The sequence below is a fragment of the Dendropsophus ebraccatus genome, chromosome 8, assembly GCF_027789765.1.
Source record: "Dendropsophus ebraccatus isolate aDenEbr1 chromosome 8, aDenEbr1.pat, whole genome shotgun sequence".
Taxonomy (NCBI): domain Eukaryota; kingdom Metazoa; phylum Chordata; class Amphibia; order Anura; family Hylidae; genus Dendropsophus; species Dendropsophus ebraccatus.
In genome coordinates, this window is record NC_091461.1 from 41,179,301 (window position 1) to 41,203,361 (window position 24,061).

The window sequence follows — 24,061 nt, forward strand, 5'->3', positions numbered from 1 at the left end:
ATTAGTAAGGCACATAGAGGTCATCCAGAAGGGGGTCCCTCATCCAGTAAGGCATATAGAGGTCATCAAGAAGGGGGTCCCTCATCCAGTAAGGCATATAGAGGTCATCCAGAAGGGGGCCCCTTATCCAGTAAGGCATATAGAGGTCATCCAGAAGGGGGCTCCTTATCCAGTAAGGCATATAGAGGTTATCCAGAAGGGGGCCCCTTGTCCAGTAAGGCATATAGAGGTTGACCATAAGGAGCATCCCTCACCTAGTAAGGCACGTAGAGGTTTTCAATTACAGTGGTGGGGAAGGGAAAGGAAGGTCACTGTTATATCTCCAAGGGCACATACAGCTGATTGTTAGTTAGTCTAGCTAAAGCATACAAAATAAAAATTCACATGCACCAAACTGCAATATTCATGCACAGAGCATAACTAACAAGCATGGCTCAGGCAGTGGTGCACAGGCACACTCCATATTGTTTCTACCAGGCATGGTTTGGTTGCCAGAGGACGGATCTCTTGTTTGGTACCAAAGGCATAAGGTAAGGTTACCTCAGTAATAAAGGTGCATATTACGCACACATGCCAATACATGGCGTGCCTATGTCTCCAAAGTGTAGAACTCCAGGGACTCTGTGTGTCTTAGTACGGTCTCCTTTACACGGCCCACCATGTACTCCACATTTCCTATTCATACCATAATTGTCCAAATAGAGGATAAGAGCCTAGCATGGAGAAGAAGGGCTTTTCTCTTCTTTCCTCTGATTCTTATGCTATTTTATATTATTTATAAATAATACATTTTGGCACTGCAGTATTTTACATGGGACATGTGTACAGTAGGTATGGCCATGGCACTCCAGCCAACAATGAAAGGTATGAAGATATATAGAGAACAATATAGAGAGTTCTATTACTTCTTACATTCTCTATTTGTACAAGAACCAAATGTTGCTTGGCAAACATCATCAAATTTCTAAAATCTCTTTTTATGGAGGACCCAGCATGTGTAATAAGCTTATTGCTTTCCATGGGGGCTGTTGTAAAGGATCTTTAACATGGACTGATTAGGAGGTAATGAGACTTCTTAGAAACACTGATTCCCAATAACTGGCTACTGTAAAAGGGCCAACGATCTCTCAAGTAACAGAGAGACCAAGACAAGACATAGAAAATGGACGTGGGGCTTAGCATGTGCTACTGGCAAGGTGAGCCAATCTGCATGCTGAAGATCCACACTGTTCCTGAAAGGTAAATCAAGGCTGACTCTGGTCTCGTATCACCCATAAATTTTTTGCTAGCTGTGCCTTGGGTGAAAACCTGTATATCTACTGCTGTATGTCCACAGTGCTGCAGTGTAATCTCCCCTCTCTTTAGCTCCTCAGAAGCAGCAGCAGTTCAGTGCTTAGTTCCCCCCCCCCCCCAGCTACACTGCTGTTAAATCATTTTTAATCACTCTGCACCTTGTAAACCCAGTAAATAAGGGTTAAAGGGAACTATTAGCAGGTTAGAAGAATCTAACCTGCTGATAGCCCCCTATAGTGCCCAGGATACTGAGGAGGAGGGTATGTGTCTTATTATTACTTGCGCTGTTAGTTGGGGTAAACACCGCTCCAGAGCACCGTAAGGAGCACTACCACGTCATCTGGCTTGCCCCATCTAATGATAATCAATGGAGGGGGTAGGCCTGATGATGCGGCAAAGCTCCTAACGGTGCACTGGAACAGAGTTTACCCCAACTAACAGAGTGGGACTGGCACCAAGGAGGAAGGTACACACATACCTTCTTTCTCATTGTCCCAGGCTCTATAGGGGGCTATCAGCTGGTTAGACGAATCTAGTTCCCCTTTAACGGATTGCAGTAAAATCACCATGTCACCATTCTAAAGGGTAAATCTAACAACATCATGCAACTTTTTAAAAATCTTTACTTTGGTTTACAGAAGAGGAATCTCGGGACATGGATTCCCCTCTATTATGTTCTTATGAGACAACCTATTTAACTCACAGAGGATAGCCCAGATACAATTGTGGCAAATCCTTAGCTCTGAGAAGAAATTAATAGAGATGAGCGAACCGGGTTCGGGTTCGAGTCGATCCGAACCCGAACGATCGGCATTTGATTAGTGGCGGCTGCTGAACTTGGATAAAGCTCTAAGGTTGTCTGGAAAACATGGATACAGCCAATGACTATATCCATGATTTCCACATAGCCTTAGGGCTTTATCCAACTTCAGCAGCCACCGCTAATCAAATGCCGAAAGTTTGGGTTCGGATGGACTCGAGCATGCTCCAGGTTCGCTCATCTCTAGAAATTAACCTTTATAGATCTAAACAATAATGTTCTCATTCATTGACAACAACAGAGATCCTAAATTTACAGAGGATTTAAAGGTATTTTAGAAAGTTGCATTTATCAGGAAGTATATTAGAAGTTGCAATGATGACATTTATTTATACAAAATCCCTTTAATTTCTAATAAAACTTCTTTTTAAGGTTAATAGCAAGGAGGAGTGTGTAGACGTGGTGGGGTGGAGAGAAAAGTGTGGGCGATCAGTGGACACACACTAGCAGATGGATGCAGAGTCTGATTCACTGCACACGCACCCCAGATACCTCTGTACCCTGGGAGGACTGGGAAATTTGCCTGGCTAACGTCAAAGCCTCAATTCGCATGGCTGCAAACTCTAACTCCTCCTACTCCAGGAAAAGGACAAGCCAGAGAGAAATGCATTCAATAAGCATCTTTTGTTCGATATCAATGGCAGAGGGGAGAAGGACAGAGACACACGAGGGATAAGAGATTAAATAGAATAGGAGAGCGGATGAGAAAGACAAGGGGTTAAACAAAAGAAACATTACAAGGTGTCTCTATGTCTGTACTACATACTCCATGATGCTTTGGCATCATAAGAGATATAGGGTAGCCACAGCCACAAAGAGTAATATAGATTAAGATTCTATAAGACAAACCTGTAGTTTCTGTGCAAAGGCTTGTGGATTTTTCTCTGCTAAATCTGGTTCCAGGTAACTAAGTTGGTCGCAGAGTGCAGGATGGTGGGAAATCCGTGATAATAAGGCCTCAGATGCCACGTAGTCGTCCTCAGGAGAGCCCTGCCATCAAGTTATGACAAAATGTAAGGATATAAAAGTGGCAATTGGTCTACTATATTCTCCCATAAATGATTCTATGGGGAGAATACTTTTGTTATTTTTTACATGATCCATGATATAAACTCCATATGGCACTGTATAGACTGTATAGGCATATTGAGGTCTGCTATGGGCCCAGAAAAGGACATTTTTCTTTCACCAGTCACTCTCTAAGTAAAAAGTAAAAATCTTCTGCATTGTGCCTACAGTCCGCAGACCTAATGAAGTAATTCAGAAGAAGGTTCCCAGGGTTATTTTAAAGGAACAGCTTGTACATGAACCAACCAACAATTCCTGGTAAAAAAAAAAAACAACAAAAAAACATGGAGTCACCAGACTTATGGTGGAGAATGGCCATCCAACATAGCAAATACACAAGTCACAGATGACACAAAACAGTGTGTGTTTAATAGCTCGACATTCTGGCTTCATGAAACATTACTCAAATAAATGGAAGAAAATGATTGTAATTAACGTTGTAATTAATGTTTTTCCAGATCAAGAAGAGAAAAACATTATGGAGTCATCAGCAGAATAAAAAATCCCAGCTGGAACTTTGTTTCTCCTCCTCAGGCTTTTATGCCACCTTAATTCTTTGAGGCCTGCACTTTACCAATGACAAACAGTAGTCAATGGTTCCAGCCCAAAAGGGGCTGACATCATAACAATGTCCCAAATATCTCTATGTGTGCATTGACTGTTGAGGTAATGATTGTCATTAACCCTGGTCCTTTACGTGACATGCAACAGCATACCATACCTGTAGGGAAATGTGATTTCTGTTTTTTTCAGGCACCATCTCTATGTACTTTAATGGCATGGTACTAGACAAGTCCAAGCATCTTCTCCTTGGCCAATACTGATTGGTGAATGATAACTGAGTATCACTCTCATCAGATACTCCACACTCCATGGTTGCATCTCTTAAGCCCACCATGATCTTACTTTCTTCTGTTTAGGTGCAGGTTTTGTTTAACTTCTATATATAAATCTTTATTCAACTGATTTTTCCCAGTTTTGTCACAAACATTGACTCCTGTCTCCACCCCTTTGTTTTGCTATGACTTTTCTATTTTTTAGGCATGCTGCTTGACTGTTACTGACTTCCTTGGTCTACCCATAATGTATCTTTTCCTTTTATGACCTTTCCATTTTGTTTTTACTTGCAACAAAGGTTATACAAAGCAGACTGGGAACAACCAACATCCTTTGTCTCACTCTGTGTTGGGGTTAGGGCCCTATTCCACCGGACGATTATCGTTTGCATAATCGTTAACGATTAACGATCTCAAACGACCGCTATTGCAAAAGACCTGAAAACGTTCACTCATTTCCATGGAACGATAATCGTTAATCGTAATTGATAATTGATAATCGATAATCGTAATTGCAATTGTTTTTCTTCGCTATTTATTCGCTATTGCGTTCGTATCTATTGCGAACGACCGAACGATGTCTTATTCAATGCGAACGATTTGCAAACGTTTTGCGAACGAGCAACGATAAAAATAGGTCCAGGTGTTACAAAGCGATCAACGATTTCTCGTTCGGTCATTAATCGTTAACTGCATTTCAACCAAACGATTATCGTTTAGATTTGAACGATTTAACGATAATCTGAACGATAATCGTCCGGTGGAATAGGGCCCTTAGCTTGGTAAGGTCTGTAGGCACTTAGCGTATGCTTCATGTAAACCATACTGTCCAGCTATTAAACAAACATTGTGATTTGTGTAATTTGCTATAAAGTAAGAAAAGCTGGATGAATATTCTCTACCTTTGGTGACGCCATTTTTTTTTTTTGCCAAGGCTTGTAATAACATTTGGTTGCTTTAAATTAGTAGCAAAAATACATAGATAATTGTAAATCTATGAGTCATCTATGCTGCCCAGATTTTTCATCATCAGCTGTGATCTACCTTCTTTTCTAATAACACATATGGACCAGGTTCAGAACTAGAATCCCCCATAACAAGTTATACCAGAGTTCCACTCAACAAGGCCATATATTACATTGGTGCTCATTCCTGACCTGTCCAATAAAAGGTATAGTACTGATTTGCCATATATTACAGCATCTTTCTGCTTCTTGTAGGGCTACAACAGAGAAGAGGCCCATAGCTACCTTCTGTCTATAATCCCTGAGTCATCAATAGTCTGTTAGCTATAAATTACTATTATCATTTATTTCTTTTGGTCTCATGAGGAAACATGGTTTCTTTGAGCTGCTTATAAGCCGAGTACAAAGCCAAAAAAACAATTACTGAACACACTCTTTAACCTTACTGTGTTAACTAAGTAACCAGAAGCCCTAGAGAATAATATCACGTACACATCAAAGACTAGTCAAGCGTTCATGAAAGGAGCCGGGCTTTCTGCTCTCTGCACAGCTTAATGGATAGACGTTCAGGAAGAAGAAATTAGAACGCCAAGAGTTAATATCATTAGTTCACCAACCGGATCAAGCAAACGGTAAAGACTGTCCATAATATCTATAGGGAATACATAAAAGAACAAAAAAGCCAAAATCTAACTAAAAAAAGCCCCCTCACACACACACTTTCTATGACTTATAGTCGAGACGCCTATGCACATGGTGCAAACATAAAATGGGGGTCTTCTTTCCATAGGCCACCATTCCCATAAAACAGTCACATAGATTACTATATTTGCCATTAATATCTACTAATAAGTTTCCGTAATCTCTCATTGTTACATATTATTAGTATCATGCACTGTGTTCTTACCAGCTCCATTTTGCCACTCCCAAGCACCTCTGGCTCCTCTTCTCTCTGCCGCAACCTATCCATAGGTTGGCGTGCGTTGTCTTGCATAATTGGTGGAGATCTTGATCTGGGCAGCTGCCCTGAGCACAGGTTAGAGTCCAATTCGTCAAAGTTGCAGCTAACAAGAAACCACAGACCATATGTAAATAAATAGAACAACTGTCTGACTGATTCCCGTCCTTCAGAACATTAGGTCTATTATTTGTAAATGACAAATGTCAGTTCTCCAGAACCTGCTGTACCGCCCTTAGCATTGTTGCAATACTTACTCTGTTCCTGGAGAACAAGTGTCGGAAAACTTGACTGATGCTTTTCCTTGGCTATCCTGCGGTGCCTCAAACATGAGATACATGGACTGCGTCTGTGGCATATCACGGATCTAGGGAGATATTATAATGGCAAAGTGAGACTGAACCAAGCTCTGTAAATTCCAGACTGCTGTCCACACCCAATATATAAGGCTTCCTCAAAACAGCTCAGTAGGGTTGACTGTTATGTTTAATTACATACGAGTCAACTTATAGTAAAGTCAACAGCGTATAGGAACTTCAAACGATATTATTTATAAAGTGAGATGACAGGTTTACGGTGTAGACCAGCGAGTTTTCTCACATCCTGTTTTTATGTGGTTTTAGGACATGTTGTTCAAGCTTGTTTTTCATACAATGGAAGCATTCATGAGGTTAGATACCATAGCAGATGATCTTTATGGCTTTTTCACTATCTATAGTTAATGGCATAGTTACACATGGCATATACACAGCAAACAGTGAAAACAGACAGTGAAAGCATTAACAAAATCTCATCCATGCAATGTAAAAAAACAAAATCTGTCCCAAAACCGGTGAGGAAATTATCCCATGGTGAGGATTTGAAAAACGTTGTGTGTAGAGATGAGCGATCTGAAACTTAAGAACTGAGATTTGCTACGTACCTAACCAAACTTTTTGCCAAGTTTGTAATGGGTTTGTAAAGATGGCGGCCACACAATTTAATACACATAAAAACAAACAAAAAAAGAGTATGCTGTCCTGTCCATGCTCCCCGAGGTCTCAGGAGTGTCCAGCCTACTCAGCCAATAACTCACTGAGACAGGACAGCAACGTGGCCGGTGATAGGCAGAGGGCGCTGTCACTCCCAGGACAAGAGTAAAAGACAGCTCCTGCCTCAGTTTAGATTTTCACTGTGTTAGGCACTTTTGCTGGAAGCCTACAATGTCTTTGACTGGTCTCCCTAATTTACCGCAGTGGTCTACTAAGAATTGCTTTCGCCTAGTCACAATTCTACCCCACACTGAATGGGGGACAAAACCCCCAAAACAGCTGTCTCTGATTAGATACCTGGTTTTAGTATACCCCTTGTTGTATCCTAAGGGTCCTATTACACGGGCCGACTAATCGGCCCGATCATTTTAGTACACAAACTTGTTTACTAGACCTATTAGACGGCCTGATAACCAGGCAGTAAGGTCTGAATGGACATCGTTAGCGATGTCCATGCAGCTCTTGCCAAAACACCTGATACCTTACCTCTACCCGCACCCGGTCTTCTGTTCTGTGCTCCTCAACTTCCTGCGGCCTGTGATTGGATCAGCAGCCTGTCAGCTGACAGGTCGCTCAGCCACTGCAGCCGCCAGGAAGCTACAGAGCACAGAAGAGAAGACCGGGAGCGCTGAGAAGTAAGGTATGAGGTGTTTGGGCAATCGTTAGCCTTAGGCTGCGCATTACTATTACAGGTAGCGATGCGCGGTCGGCGCACAACGATTCTAGGTCCAAACCTAAACCAACGATGCTGATGATCATTTCATTGGCTGATCGTTGTCTCTATTACATGGAGTGATAATCGCCTAAATTGGCCCAATTCGGCTGATTATAGCTACTTGTAATAGGGCCCTAACACTCATAAATTGAGTTGGATATTGAGTAAAAGGGCGGATTTGGTGGTCTCCTTACAAGAGCCACCCCTTTGCTGGGCCTTCCCTGCAGGGATATCTGACTAGCCTATGTTTCAGGACTCTTAAATGAGGCTCTACGAACTCATTATTGTCACATCCGCGGCCGTGGTACATACCTCTCGCCACGCCGCTGCTGCCCCATCTCCTGCTCTGCGCTGGGGCTCCTCCTCCTCCAGCTCCCTGTCAGCTCGACGGGCACGTCCCTGTCTCCTAGGGAGCGCGCGTGCCGGCTCTGCTATAACTTAAAGGGTCAGTGTGCCTTTAATGGGCTGCTGCTCTGTAGATCTCCTATAAATTGCAGCCCTGCCCCACCACAGGTGTTGGAGCCTCTACATGCTTCCTAGTGTGTTCTGTCCCAGCACCTGTTGTTTCTATCCCTTGTTCCTGCACATTGTTTCTGCCACCTGCGGTTCCCTGTATCCAGCTGCCTGTCTGCCTGCTTGCCTACTGTTTCTGCTACACCTTGTCCGCCGTCACTAGCAAGCCAAGCCAGAGGTAGCGACCTGGGGGTCGCCTGCCGCAGCAAGTCCATCCCACCTTGCGGTGGGCTCTGTTGGAAGACCAGCGGCCCCTTAGACTCTGCTCCCTGGTGCGGCTTAGCCACCGCTAGTGACGGTCCAGTGGATCCACGACTCCAGTAGTTACAATTATGCATATCAATCATCAGTGATTGGCCGAGTGAGCTGGAGGAAACTGCGGGGGACACCAGAGACCAGAGAACACCGGAGGTAGCATGGACAGGAAAGTAATAATAATTATAATATTAATTTGTATAGCGCCAACAGATTCTGCATTGCTTGCTGAACGAACTTGCTGAATCTCACTAGAACAACTTAACACCTGCAGTCAGTTCGCTGTTTTAGTGCAGTTCAATTAAGGTTCAGTTAGGATGAATCCTAACTTTGCTTCAAGGTTTGGCAAACCTGCTGAACTTAACTTTTGAAAAGTTTTCTCATCTCTAGTCGTGTGTCAATTTATGTTCTGGATACACTGCAGATTTATTGCAGGATTTGGGGGCAAATTATCAAGACTGGCATTTCTGGAAGAGTTTGCCTCCAGTTGGTGCAGATTTCTGCAATTAGGACCTGTTCACACTGAGTAATTCTGGCGGAATTTCAAGTGGAGCCCCTGACGCGGACTCCACTTGAAGTTTTGCATGTCCTATTCATTGAATAAGATGCCTCGTGCATCCTTCATTTTCCGGCGAAAGAATTGTGGGCAGTGTAAATTTTAAGAAGTCACAACATTTTGGGGCCTTATTTGCAACTTTTCTACATTAGCAAATCAGTGCACCTGAATGATACATATTTCATCTTACTTCTGCACCAATATCGGCAGTAGTAAATCCAGAGCAGCATGTTGATCACCCATATGGGGGATCTGCAATCACACATATTAATACTTAGGAATTGGCACCATGTATCTTACTGGGGAGCATTTTCCAGTCTTCTCCATGTATTCTATACTGAATGAGCTTCCATAATCTATATCTGAAAAAAAAAAAAAAAAAGAAGAAGAATATTTTAACATTGGCTATAACCCATAATATGTGCTTCCTATGTATGTCTACAGAGCTTTGTGAGGGCTTTTCTCCTGTGGGGTGAGTCGTAGTATTTTTTGATACTATTACATCTCTTTCTTCTTTGCTTTTAATTCATATTAAGCATTTTTTTCTAATTCAGTGATTAAATAAAGAAATTTTTTCACTTTGACAATAAATGAGAGCTTTTGCGAACAACCTACTAATAATCAAAAGGACTTAAAGCATACCTGTCATTTCAGAATATTTTTGACATGTTATAGAGAGATATCAAAAGTTTTGATCGGTCTGAGTGTTCAGACCCATACCAATTGGAAGAACAAGCCTGGAGAAGACACGCTGCAGCGCATCCTCTCCTCACTCTGTGTATGAAAAATTGAGTCAGGCTCATAATGTAAGTCTATGGAGCCTGAATTTTTTTGTTTCGTTCTGCCGACTGATACAGGTCTGAACAGCCAGACCGATCAAAACTTTAGACATGTCTCTATGACATGTCAAAAGTTTTCCCAAATGGCAGGTACACTTTAAAATCCTCCTCTGATATAAATATGTATGCTCTTTCTGTCATCAAAATGGTATTTATCTAATCCACTATGTTTTTTTATATAGCTGCAGGAATGATGGCATTTATAGTAAATCTTGCAGAATAAGAACATCGTGCAATACAAAATGACAGATCTGCATTCAGTGTACAGGATATGAGGGTCATTGCCTTAGCGCAATCAATATTACATATAACTAAACAACATGTTCAAGGGCAAAAAAATCTATCAATCTATAAATAGGCCATTATAGGGCAGGCTTTAATAATACATAAGCAATGGGGGTAACAATTAAGAGTGCACAAGGGAATCTAGGGGGACTTACCATCCGAAGAATTGTGGAACTGGTTCTCCTTTACAAAGCTGGTCAGGTCAGAAGGCTGGGGGTAGTCCTGTTTGTCCTGTTCTAGGTCCACTGCCATGCAAGCCCATTTCTGGCTACTGACTGAAGAGGCCAGCTTTTCCTCATCAGTAGCGTGTTCTTCTGAAGCTATTACAGGAGGAGTGTCTGATTTACAAAGTATTGAGAGCTCCTAAAAATTAAAAAAAAATTAAAGTCATTGAGTACTAATTATATTATATGCAAATATTCACATATGCTAATACTAAACTCACAGCTATGAGACTAAAATCACCTGCATAGTATTCAGGGGTATAACTAGAAATGGCTGGGCCACATAGCAAACTTTTGATTGGGCCTCCTTCCAACTGACCATAAACCCGTTAAGTGTTAAACATAACCTTTAACTGCTGAAAAGTGCTTACTTGGCTCTTTCCGGCGCCTCTATAGGAATGGATAGAGCCATGGGTCATGTGCCGTACCTGCGGCTGTATTCATAACGAAGAAGCCAGGGGCCCGATACGGAGATCAGCAGGGAATAAGGGGACAAGTTACTTTTCCCTGGGCAACCTCTTTAAAGTAACAGCTACATAAAAGCCAGGACCCAATGTTTCCCATCAGAGGTAGGTACTAAGCACTTAATAATTTAAACAACCTACAAAATCTGGCATTTTTGAGCTGACTCAAACCATATCAATCAGACCAAAGTCACTCAGATCCTTACACTTTAAGAACTGACTGTTCACCTGTCAGGGGTTTAAAAGGAGTTTTGCTGGGAAAAATCTATTGATGTCCTATCCTCAGGGTAGGTTATCAATATCATACCAGTAGGGTGCCAACTAGAGATAAGCAAACCAAATCAGGTTTGTAAAAATGGCACCCACACAATTTAATACACATTAAAAAAAAAAAAAGAAGAAATTTCACCAGTCTGTGCTCCTCCAGTGTTCTCCTATGGGTCTCCAGTGTTTTCAGCCGCTTCTGGCCCACCCAACCAATCACTGACCAACTGAGACAGATAGTGGGGCGGTCTCAATCAATGATTGGCTGAGCGAACTTTCACTCCCAAGAGTAACAGCCTAACTTACTGACTGAGACAGGCCAGTGCTTGTTTTGCTGCGGGGAACACCAGTAACCAGAGGAGGAGGATACAGGGAAGAGCAGACAGGTAAGTATAAACAAACTTGCTGAACAGCACTAAAACAGCTAAATACCTGCAATCACTTAGCTGTTTTAGTGTGGTTCCTCCAAGGTTCGGACAAACCTGAACCTTCCTTCAAAGTTCAGCGAACCTGCCGAACCAAGCTTTTGAAGTGCTTGCTAATCTCTAGTGCCGGCGCCACCACTAATCAGCTGTTTGGCAGAGCCGCAGCACTGTCATGGATGGTGAAACAGAGCAGGAAGCAAACAGCTCCATAGATTGTGTAGTGGCTAAGCTGGGTCACTGCAGCTCAGCCTCAAAGGTAAGGAAACAACCATAAATCACGAGTAACAGTTGGCAAATGGAGTTCTAATATGTTCAGTTGCATAATAATGAAACTATGGATGATCCAAAACCACCCAAGATATGGCAACAGCAACGGCTGCTCTGACTTCATTTAGGTAAAAAAAAAAAAAGCAACAACAAATTTTCGGATTTTATATGGGTGTTTCCTTTTATTTCCCTGTACATTTATACCTTGTAAAATGAATGAGTGTCATGGTGTGCGTGACTTCATAAAAACATACCTCAGAGCCATTCTCAGTGACTGGAGAACGCTTCGGTGATTTCTTCACCCTAAATGTGTCGCTGAATTCCAAGAAGCGAGAAAAAAAGAGTCAAGCCAAGAAACAAAGACACATAATAGTAACATACAAGCCTAAGTTATGGTCTCGTACATACAGCAATGCTGTGCGCACCAACCTGTAGGAGACCCATGGACTGCCCTACACGTGCCTTTGCTAGCATTTTCTCCACCAGAAGCTATGTAGCTATGGAAGAATCTCTCTTTATTACAACACGAGTTACAGAATGCCACAATTTTTTTCTGATGGAATTTCAGAGAAAAATTTTCATGTATGTATGTGTAAAATTTGGGATCTATAAAACTCTGGGAGTGGTATTTCACATGCATGTTCCACATGTCTACAATACCATTGTGTGCACATGATCACATTTTTCTTTAGCTGTCTCCTAGTTTTTTCTGTTTCTAGTCACTATTACAAATCCCATAGTAGTGCATCCGTGCAGTGACCCAAGCCCCATTCTCTTAGTATATATGGACATCTTACAACGATCTCTTGTTTCTCTAGTAGACTGTGGCCAACCATATATTACAGTAATCGTATGGCAGATCATCTGCATTGCTACATGAAATACACAGAAAATGTGTAGCCAAAGGCAAAAGTATGACCCACATCCCCCCCCCTTTACCCTTCTTTACGACACTGCTCTACACACAGACCTCACATATTCACAGGCACAATTTCACATACGGCAAGGGCTTTATGGGAGGTGAGAAGCAGTTTGACAAGTTGGTACAGGCAGGAGAGACAAGAAGAAATAAGACAAGCCGAGGAAGGGGAGGATAAATCCATGCTGAGCGAAGCAGGAACAAAGATGAGATTGACAAGTAAGGAATATATTAATGGCTAGAGTTACTTACAAGAGAGAACAGACAGACACGACATCTTCAACCATCCTATAGACATAGAGACAAAGAGACAGACAGACAGGAGGCTGTGCGTACTGAAATATGCCCTCCATGGCGCCAGAAGAGTTATGTAGGCGCAAACAATAACATACACCAGGAAGGAACTGAAGAACAGAACATTACAAGCGCCCCCCAAATCTAAACAATAGGATTTGATGCATTATAAACATATCTGTATGACAGATACACATGTAAGAGGGGTGTACCTGGTGGCCATCAGAAACTTTCTAATAAAAAGTGAAGAGTTAAACTTTTAAAAGCAATGTCTCCACTTGACTGAAGAGCTGTAATCAGTCTAGGATTCTCAACACGTTGCTCTTGGGCCCCTGCATGTTGGCTTCTGCTAGAACGTAATACTGAAGAGGGTAGTATGTCTTCAGAAAACCAACAAAACTGATATATAGAGTCTTCTTAGCAGCGCAATACTCCTCGGGAAGAAGCTCTTCTCCAGAAGGAAAAAGCTTGCTCCTTACTGCCACCTGCTGGAGGTAGCATCCGTTCACAGCAAAGAATCCCAAAAGAGCTGTTTACAGATGAGTAACTCTTCCTTTTGGGAGATTCTGGCTTGGCATATAATCCCCAGTTATATTTTAAGACACTAATTTGAAGGGATCCTACCTCCAATAGGTGGCAGTGAGGAACAAGTTTTCTTTTCTTTGATATGAGAGTCAAAAATATATCTCTACAAGTAAGTGCCATATCATCCAGTCATATCTGTACAGAGGACCTGCGGCCACTAGTTACTATATCATTTTGGAGCTTTAGGTACCCTGACTCCGACACTGTTTTTATTTTGATTCTATGCCCCCCACCCCACCCATTCCGTACATATAGATATTTTACTATTTGATTGACAATCAGGTCTACTGGAAGTTCCATAGGTTCCATTATAATTCCATCCACCCTTACATTAGCAGTGAAAGTGTAGAAGAAGGGGCAGAGCGTGGGCAGCTGAGCGCACCTGCTCCTTGACTGTAACAATCGTCGGGGGTCTTCCTGTACCCCCACCTATACAAACCTCTGACACGTGGCTATGACATATCAGATCTATGTTGAAATGACAGCTATACTAATATATTTTTCAATCTGTTATAGACAGTTGGATAGAAAGGAATACTGTATAATGACCACTAATAAGGGGAGATGTTTGCTGCTAGATATATGTTGTTAAGTTACTCATGGTTGGAATGATCAATCACTAGGGTGACTCTTCCTTCCACATTCTGCAGCTAGTGATCCTGCTTTACCATCAAGACTATAGAAAATACTTATCACAATATTAGACAGACAAGATCATGTGGTCTAAGTCTTTAGAATCTATAAAAGGCTCAGTGCGGCTTAGTGGTTATCACTATTGCCTTGCACTTTAACCAGGAACAATAATTGCCTGGATTTATATAAGCTCTGTGTTTTAGTGTGGCTTTTTTTCTGACAGGTAATTCTGTGTTCTAATAGACTATGGCCATAGTACATATAAAAGTAGGAGGCCGGCAATTTTCTTTAAAAACATTAGAAAGACCTACACCTCTGCCTCCTTATATATTTAGCTCCATATAATGTTGATATAGAATAATAATGACAAAATAATATTTTGGGGCCATTTGAGTGATCCTTAGTAGGGCAGAATAAAGAATTGTATATATACACTATGGGAGAGATTTATCAAACTGGTGTAAAGTGAAACTGGCTCAGTCGCCCCTAGCAACCAATCAGATTCCACCTTTCATTCCTCACTGATTCTTTGGAAAATGGAAGGTGGAATCTGATTGGTTGCTAGGGGCAACTGACAATTCTACTGTACACCAGTTTGATAAATCTCCCCCTATGTATCTCTACCCTCCGACTGATTACCTCTCAAGTGACAGAAACATTGGAAAACCAGTGCAAAAGTATTGAACTGGAAGTCTAAAAAGCTAGTGGAAGCAATAATGGATAAAGCACAACCCTTATTGAACGGATGCCCCAGTTTTCGCTAATATAAAAGCACTAGGCTGCAGGACATATGCCTGTATATAGGTCACAGTAACTAATGCATGTCCCGATAACAGTATACTACCGCTTAGAATGCATTAACATTGCATGAAATATCTGCAGACAATACTGGTTAACCCAGGGCTATAGTTCACCGTAAATTTTAAATTTCAGTCTCTTATATTGGCCATATGTAACCCAAGTTCTTCCGTCTTGTCATATACAGTAGCTATACAGCAGTGCAAGTGGCCATACTGTTTGCACAAGATTGTAGAGTAGGCTAAAATATTGTGTAGACTAAAATCTTTTCGTCACTTACGTTTTTAGTGGAGTCTTCTTCTTCTTGGCTGGCTTATTGCTTTCCCCATTCGGCTCGGCGCTTATTTCGAAAGAAGCCGGTGTTTTAGCAGGCGACTCTGATCTTTTTACAATGGGTTTAGTTGGTTCGGGTTGAGGCTGTTCGGTAGATGAAGGTGAGTCTTGCATTTTTCCACTGGAAGAGAAGGGGTTAAAATTTGGATCATCCCACTGATCCAGATTATAGGTATAAGATCCTTTGCCTATGGGAATATCATCAGGATCATTTGGAACAGGGCTAGGGGCTCCTGGAGGAGCGTCAGGCTTTTCGACAGCTTTTTTGGGCTTGGGTTTCCGCAGTGGCATTTTGCCTGCGGGTTTCTTGCCTTTTCTTGAGGGAGGCTGACCCTCACGTCCCTCCTCGGAGTAATCGAACTCCAGCCTCACTGATTGCCCGACCACTGCAGGGTTTTCTGGTATTTCAGGGCCGCTGGGGGCCACTTCAAGTTTTTGATGGGTAGGTATAGGTGGGGACAACCTTCCAGTTGCTTGCGTTCCGTAGATCTCAACAGGAGGAGAACTTGTAACTCCACTGAGCTGGGACTCTATCTGGGACAAGTCAGCTAAGGGGGGTAAATTTCCTTCTTTCTGAACTACTGGTAAGTCATCATTTGTTTCAGAAGGAGGAGGAGATGGAGCAAGTTCCCCCAGCAAATTTCTATCCACTTCTACTTCCTGTGACTCTCCTGGTAATGCTTGGCTCACGTCTTTAGAGTCATCAGTGTTAACAGCTTCTGCTTGTTTCTTACTACCGGCAGTCTTCTTTTTCAGGGAGGCTGGCTGTGCCTTCTTTGTCCTACGCAGAGTGCTACAAGCGCTATCAGATCCTCCTTGATTGGTAGGCAAGTCTTCAAGTTGGAAGTCTGCAGCTTGTAAGCTAAGAGACCTAGATAAAGTATTGCGGCTGAGAGGAACTGAGTCTGTGGATTTTCGTCGAGTTTTGGAGGGGGCTTCTGAGGATGTAGAATCGTTTTCTGTAAACTCAACAGCAGCTAAGTCTAAGTTATATGCTCCGCTACTTGCTATAGGTTTGTCTTCATCAAATACAACAGAAAATGATCTAGATGGCTGGCGAAAAGGAGAATCAGTAAAGTCCTCTGGATTAGTCACATCAGTGGCTTCTGTGCTTTCCAAATTGGGGGCCAAATCTAAAAAAGAAAAAGGGCAAAAAACTCATAAGGTTGTAGAACCTGTGAAAAAGGAACAATATGGTATGTTCTAAAACTGAAACTGCCTTATACATCAATTTAGAGTAAGCATTAAAGGAGAAGTCCGGGGAAAATTTTTATTAAAGTATTATATTGTCCCCCATAAGTCATACAGATCACCAAAATACACTTATTACGGGAAATCAACATAAAGTGATTTTTTTTCCCTGCACTTACTACAGCATCAAGGCTTCACTTCCTGGATAAAATGGTGATGTCACTTCCTGGATAAAATGGTGATGTCACGACCCAACTCCCATATCTGTGCGGGCTGTGGCTGCTGGAGAGGATGATGGCAGAGGGATTCTCAGTGTCCCTCCAGTGCCCTGTGTCCCTCAGTGTCTTCCTGCCATCATCCTCTCCAGCAGCCACAGCCCGCTGCGTGACATCACCATTTTATCCAGGAAGTGAAGCCTTGATGCAGTAGTGGGTGCAGGGTAAAAAGTTTTTTATGTGCATTTCCCGTAATAAGTGTATATTGGTGATTTGTATAACTTTTGGGGGACAATACAATACTTTAATAAAAATTTTCGCTGGACTTCTCTTTTTATGGACAGATTTCATTAGGTGACCTTGAGGAGATGGTTAATTTCTGGTCTTAGGCCGGGTTCACACTGTAAGACAGTGATCGTTCTGTGACATGGCTGTTCACTGCAGTACCGGCCGGATGAACTTCACTTCTTTTGATTTGGAATGCAGGTGCATTCGGGTGTGCTCGCATTTCAAATCACTATAGCAGACAATGTAAAGTGCGGTCAGAGCCGTGCTTTACATTGTCTGCACTGGCAGTTTTCTATGCGGCCGCATGGAATCCCGGCCGGAGTGTATACACTTCAGCCGGGATTCCATAGGACACAATGTTATTTTAATTTTCAATAAATAGCCGCTGGTGTTGCAATGGCCGTTTTTATAAAAAATTTATGTTGTGTGAACTTAGCCTCAATTTGTACCTGTGGTTTTGGCTAACTTTTTAGAATAAGCTGTCACTTGTCACATGAGGAGAAGCAGTGTTTCTGACCATTATCTGACCCTATATGGCACTTTCACCGCTTTTTCCTTTGCAGGCTTTATCTTAAATTTTCAGTCGTCCCTGAGCTAGTGTGGAGCTTAACCACTGTGATGTCTCCCATAAACTGCACACACTAAAGAGGAGATCCTGCTTCCATATATCTTTATATTAAACATCAAAAGCAACAGCATGAAGGAGAATATAGAGCAGTACCTAGCAGTCTAAGCTGTAAATTAAGCACTGGGGTGGGAGCAAAGACTCACAGCCAACTTGTTTAGTCTCTTTGCAGTCTCTCTTTGCTTCTGTCTCTCTCCAATCACTCCCTATCCCATCCCTCTCCCTATCCCTTACCCCTAACCACTCCATATATTCTAGGGGGAAAACATGTAACCTGATCATTGAGTGGAATGCTAGTGCTTTCTGTAAATACAAGACTGAATAAAAGTTTATGAGGGGGAAGAAAAAAGCCTAATGAGAGGAGAATAAAGCATTCTTTTTCTGATAAGATATATTACAGAGTTGTTTTTTTCAACAACCACTTATTTCTGTTTACCTGGTTCTTGAGGCTTGGGTGGAAGGTAAGGAGTCTCTTCTTCTTCACGTTGCTTTGGTTGCTGGTCTAGAACCTCTGGAAGTACAGGAATAGGGACTGGAGGTACAGACTTTACTGGGGTTGTTGATTCTGGGGTCTCAAAAGCTTCTTCAGAATCAGAGCTCCTATATACAATAAAAGAGAATATTATTATACAATTTATGTTGATCACTCCAGAATAATAAACAAAATTGGAAGAAAAAGTCAAATATAAAAAAGGAAGTGATCATTCTACTAGTTAAGGTGGTCTATTTGAAATAAAATACTCTTTCCAGGAAAAAAAAATAGTCTATTTAAACTTCAGCTTTTATACATGACTGACTGCTCAGTTTCCTGCTGTATAACCTGCTGCCATAGATCAGACTGAATGTTCACTACGACAGGTTACCTTTAAGTAAAGATCCCGACAGCGGTATCTGAACTAAAAGCTTCGCATGATTGATATTCACTACAATAACATTATATTAATTCCAGAACATCAATAATCAAATCACGTGGTAAACATGAAAGGAACATATGTAGATAGACAGTAAATCAAAAGTCAATGTTTTATGATAAGCCATCAGTATATAATATAATGCAATGCAATGATAGTATGAATGTAATTCAAAGCAGCTTCACATTTCTATCCATTGCCCAGCAGCAGTATAGGGTTACAATAGCATTATACAAGTACAATATCTCATAGCATCATAGCTGGCATTATTATAAGAGTAACCTAATGGGTGCACAGATTTATTGAGTAATGAAACCGACCTAATAATGGCTGCACTGCTTTCCTGATCATCAGATGTTTGATGGTACAAATCCACCAGCGTGAAACGAATATAAAACAGACATGCAAAACAGCAATCTGATGCCAACTTTTGTAGGATGCTTTCCCTTCAAGTCAGTGTTTGGTTAGAAGCCTAAAGGCCCTATTCCACCAACAGATCTGACGACAGATTATCTGCCAAAGATTTGAAGCTAAACCCAGGAGTGGATTTGAAAAGAGTAGAAATCCAGTCTTTCCTTTATTCCAGCCTTTACCTGATCTCTCTTTATAGTCTGTTCCTGGGTTTGGCTTCAAATCTTTGGCAGATAATCTGTCGTCAGATCTGTTGGTGGAATAGGGCCTTTAGAACTTGACTGAGGATTTAAGCCAATACAGAAATCTCTCCCCGAAACAGCTGTCCCCGTCAAATTTTAAGGGTTCTAATCAGAGTCTGAGGGTCCATTTACACAGAAAGATTATCTGACAGATTATCTGCCAAAGATTTAAAGCCAAAACCAGGAACAGACTATAAACAAAGATCAGGTCATAAAGGAAAGCCTGAAATTTCCGCTTTTCAAATCCAGTCCTGGCTTTGGCTACAAATCTTTGTCAGATAATCTTTTTGTGTAAATGGACCCAAAGACTGACTTGAAGGGAAAGATATTTTCAAAGGGTGGTGTTAGAGAGGTTCTTTGCATATCCTTCATACTTTCCAATTAAAGGCCTATAAATCTCCACACGTCTGCTCAAGGAGAAACAATACCCATTTGGACCCAAAATCTAAGGCAAACGTTACCTTGAGGTGGAAAGCCATGTATGTAAGTTGCAGTCAGCTGCAGGGAGGTATATTACAGAGCTTGGGTGCAGCCATGGAGGAAGTTAGTTTGGACTGAGTCCATCACCACCATTGTGCATCAGAGCGATGACTCGCACTACATGTCCCATCATGTCAGCTATATTTCTATGGCACATCACACCCACTCCCTCAGGCACTAGCTGACTTCAGTTCTAGCATATGCTTGATATACTTGGACTGAACGCAAACTCTATACGCAAGCATCTGGTGACATCATTGAGGCATGAGCTATTGCTGAGAATGTTACGGTTACAATGTGCTTACAACAAACACACGGATGAAGTCAGCGCTGGGTAAACAGTTTGCAGGTTGAGACAACATGGCTACATAAATAGAGGCAGTGAGGTCCACAATTTGGAATGAATAGAATGTGTGTACAATCCAGGCTTGCGTGACTTTACCATGAGGTTAAGTGGATGTTCATGTGTTAATGAAGATTAATGTCCAGCAGGTAAGAAGCTAAGAAGATACTAAGTAAAAGGCTTCCGCACTCAAGAAATAGCAACACAAAGGGTCAATAATCTGAGCGGCGGTGAAGGGGAGGTGACGGAGGTGAACCAGGATGCTTGCTAGGGACAATAGTAATATACCAGGAATTATCCTCAGGTATGCAAACAAGAGCCTGCAAGTGAGAAGGTGCATGACTGTACATAACTAATACCAGACACACTAAGCAGGACATGATATAATATAACGTTATGTAATATATGTGAGAGAGGGGGATGGCATGGCAGCAACAATTACATGGGCCTGCTGCATACTGATGTGTAACCAAGTCCTATCATGATTAAAGGCCATCCATGCCAACCTCTGGTTACCATGTTGCCCAGTAGCCCACTAGTATTAGATGCTAGAACTCATGCATGCCCTAATTTATTATGTGGGAAGAGAACACACTTGTGCTGCATTGGGCAAAAGGGCTGCTGCCACCTTCAAGGGGTAAGAACGGTTCTTCCTACCATCTACTAAATGTGAATGATGGTACCAGATTGTATGCTAATGATTCCTGTGGATTACAATTACTGACAAATTGCTATTCTCCTCTAGAGGAATCTCCTCTAGGAATAGCACCAGGATCACTTAGGAAGATCAAAGAACTAACATAGTCCTATGGCAGAAAACCCTTCTGCTTGGTGTCCACCCCTCCTCTAAACAGACTCTCTAACGACCCTATTACACGGAGCGATTATTGTTTAAACATTCGATATACTGATGGAAAATTTTGCAATCATCTATCCGCGTAATAACACCCAACGATCAAATGACGAATGAAAAATCGTTCATTTTTGTCTTTCAACATGTTAAAAAATTGTTGCTGGTAGTTCGCCGTTCATTCACATATCTGTTCATTTTAAAGTCGTTCAAGTCGTTCGCCAATAAGACATGTTGTGTGGGAACGATTAGTGACCATATAACGACTTAGAAATGATCATTCATAACAATAATCGGTAAATGTAATAACCTCAGAATTGTTCACTACAAAATTGGTAGTTTTCAATAGCGAGCAATCGTTATAGTGAATCTGTAAACGATAATCGTGTAATACGGCCTTAAGGCCAGGGTGCAAGGGTCACAGTGTGCTTTGGCGCCTGTTTGACACACATCACCAAAATATGCATCGGCATGGGATACATTCCGCTATTCACAATGTGTATGACGGCATACTACTTTTCTTGAGCTTATTTTTTGAAAAAGCACATTGGAAATGCAGAAATTTGGGGAAAATATGTTTCGTGAACATACACTAAGAACACATACAGGTTCAGACTATCCCACCAGGATACTCATATGTCTGGTGGACAACCATAACAAGATGATATTTATATGTGACTGATCTGTATAGATAGAGAGGCCCTCAGGATCATATTCTCTCCATCTCCCAGTCCGACATTGTACACATGTAAGAAGGCTGTCAATAGCAATCATTTAAGGTTGGTTTTCTCTATTCCATCCATTACCCCAACATCCATCTGGATACAGTATTAGGCTATGTTCACACTACGTAAGTTACGTAATAATCATGGCCGTTGTTACTACGAAATATATGTAGTGCTGCCTTCTAAAGAATCCTGACCGAAGTGTATACACATAGTATACACTCCGTCCAGGATCCCTAGCGGCGCCACAAGAAACTGACATGTCAGTTTTCTGCAGTCGCTACTCAGTGAATAGCGGCCGCAGAAAATCTGTCAGTGCACACACTCTCCGGCCTCACGCTCCATTGTGTGCAGTGGGGAATTCGGATGCAAGCACGCACGGATGTACCAGCAGTACCGGTCGGGATGATCTTCTCTGACATCGGCTGTTTCGTGACCCAGTAGGGTGACAGAACGGCCGGTGTCTTATGCCATGTGAACATGGACTTACTGCGTCTATACAGTCCAGAAAGCTACTCCTACACTGAGAGGGAGTAAGCATGTCCACCCAGAGAGTACAAGTACCTGCATATACTGCAAAGTTAGGCCACATAAGCACTACTTGGATAAAAGTAGACTGGACATACTATATGATCCCTAACACGTCATTGACTGTTTCAGTTATTATACGTGTAGTAGAGGTAACAGTATACAGTACAGCACTGTCATTACTTACAAAATATGCATCCTATAGATAAAGACCATAAAACACTCTTCTTCACTATGTGGCAGCTGAACTTAAAGAGACGTTGATAACATATATTGTGTGTAGGGAGTCCGCAGAACAATATTTTATGGTTATAATAGTAGTAGTAGTCAGGGAATAAGCAGAATAAGCTTTGCTTGTATTAATTAGTGTAAAAAACAGTCATGTTCCTTTATGATTGGTGCAGGTCTGACCTCTAGGAGTTTCCCCTATCCTGATAATCAAGATGCAGCAAGTGGTTTAACACTATGTCCCAGCACTGCTGCACTCCATTCACTTGAGATCCCGGGTTGATAATGACTTTGTGTAACAGGGCCTTAAGTTTCTAGACTTCCCAAAAGTGGCCTATTGTTGGCTCTCTTTATCGTGTTATGTTTATCTTACTTGTCTGTTGGATATTTAATTACTTAGGAACTCATTGGTAGGTGTCCATTGAATGGCTTATAACTTTAGACATGTACTTGATGGGGGTTTAGGATTCACGTTCTCTACATATGACCACATTAAGCTGTTCTGTGCCTGCTCAAATTTAAACGGGGGCAACCTTTCTGAAAGATTTGAGAAGGGGTGGAGAGAAAGCACAAAGGAGGTCCATTTAGAAGCAGATGGTTCATGTGTAAGGCTATGTTCACACTGCGTATGATTCCGTCCATAGATCGTATGCCGCTGTACATGTGTGGCTGAAACTACGGGCGTGGGAAAAATAGACATGCGGCCGGATGCGTAAGAACCGCGAACATACGCCCGTAGTACAGTTATGCTTCCCTAGCTTGTTTCAAAGCGATCTGAGGCAGGTCATTTACTTGGAAATCATCGCCCAGCCCCGTAAACCACACAGAACCTTTTGGATCGAAAAATCAAGTTCAATTTGGCTGAAATAAGTACTTCGTACGGGACCGCATGGAAATCCACGGCCCTGAGTTTCAACATTTCCGTCCTCAAACAATGGTCTTGTTCATTTCTCACGGCGCCGTATACGATCTGGCCGTAAGCTCATATGTAGTGTGCACTGTGCGGGCGTATATCGTATACTTTCAAGCGAACGCATCAACCTCAAAACTACGTGCGTATATTCGCGGTTCGCACTACGGACGGAATCATATGCAGTGTGAACATAGCCTAACATGGCTGCTCAGGTGCCTCCATGGCTGAAAGAAACTACTCTCCAACTATGTGTTCGTTGGATATCCATCCCCAGCCTTCCCTCGGACAGGTGTTATCTATATTCATAGCTTAAGTATATCTTTTTCTTGTTTACGTCTTTGTATTTATTTGTCTATGTTTTCTTTTTCTACTTAGCTATTGTGTCGGTCTATATTAACGCATTTTAGAATCCCGTTAAACAACAATGATCTGAATCCTCCTCATACTAGACTAGGAAAACCACCTCCCCCTCCTTACCGCTGTGTGACAAGAGAAGTGACAATCATTCTAAAGAAAATTTCAGGCTCATAGCTTCAGCTGTCATACCCTGTAAAGTCTCAGTCTGCCAACATGTTAATATATCACAACATGATCCACTATAGTTAAAGAAGCACTCATGTTTTTTTTTCCTATTCATCATGTAGCGAAAAACCTGTTGGCCATCCCCATGAACACTATAATGATGGCCGCTGATGCTTTCCCAAAATATGATACAACTAAAAAACTGAATTTTATTATTTTGTTTTTTAACCCCCTCCCCCATGTTTCGGC

At 41.9% G+C, this 24,061-nt stretch overlaps 1 protein-coding gene across 3 annotated transcripts in view; it reads right to left on the reverse strand.

Moving 5' to 3' along the window:
• Window positions 1-24,061, reverse strand: part of TACC2 (transforming acidic coiled-coil containing protein 2) — a 137,208-nt gene that overhangs the window by 12,273 nt on the left and 100,874 nt on the right. For 2 of the 3 annotated variants that reach the window (XM_069980243.1, XM_069980242.1), the window contains exons 7-15: window positions 18,096-18,259; window positions 15,288-16,473; window positions 12,033-12,093; window positions 10,290-10,497; window positions 9,311-9,372; window positions 6,198-6,307; window positions 5,890-6,046; window positions 2,963-3,103; window positions 2,597-2,686 (exon numbers count right to left, since the gene is read on the reverse strand). In XM_069980243.1, the coding sequence (XP_069836344.1) occupies window positions 2,597-2,686; window positions 2,963-3,103; window positions 5,890-6,046; window positions 6,198-6,307; window positions 9,311-9,372; window positions 10,290-10,497; window positions 12,033-12,093; window positions 15,288-16,473; window positions 18,096-18,259 (2,179 nt within the window). The remainder of the gene's footprint in view (window positions 1-2,596; window positions 2,687-2,962; window positions 3,104-5,889; window positions 6,047-6,197; window positions 6,308-9,310; window positions 9,373-10,289; window positions 10,498-12,032; window positions 12,094-15,287; window positions 16,474-18,095; window positions 18,260-24,061) is intronic. The other variant, XM_069980244.1, reaches the window with a different exon arrangement.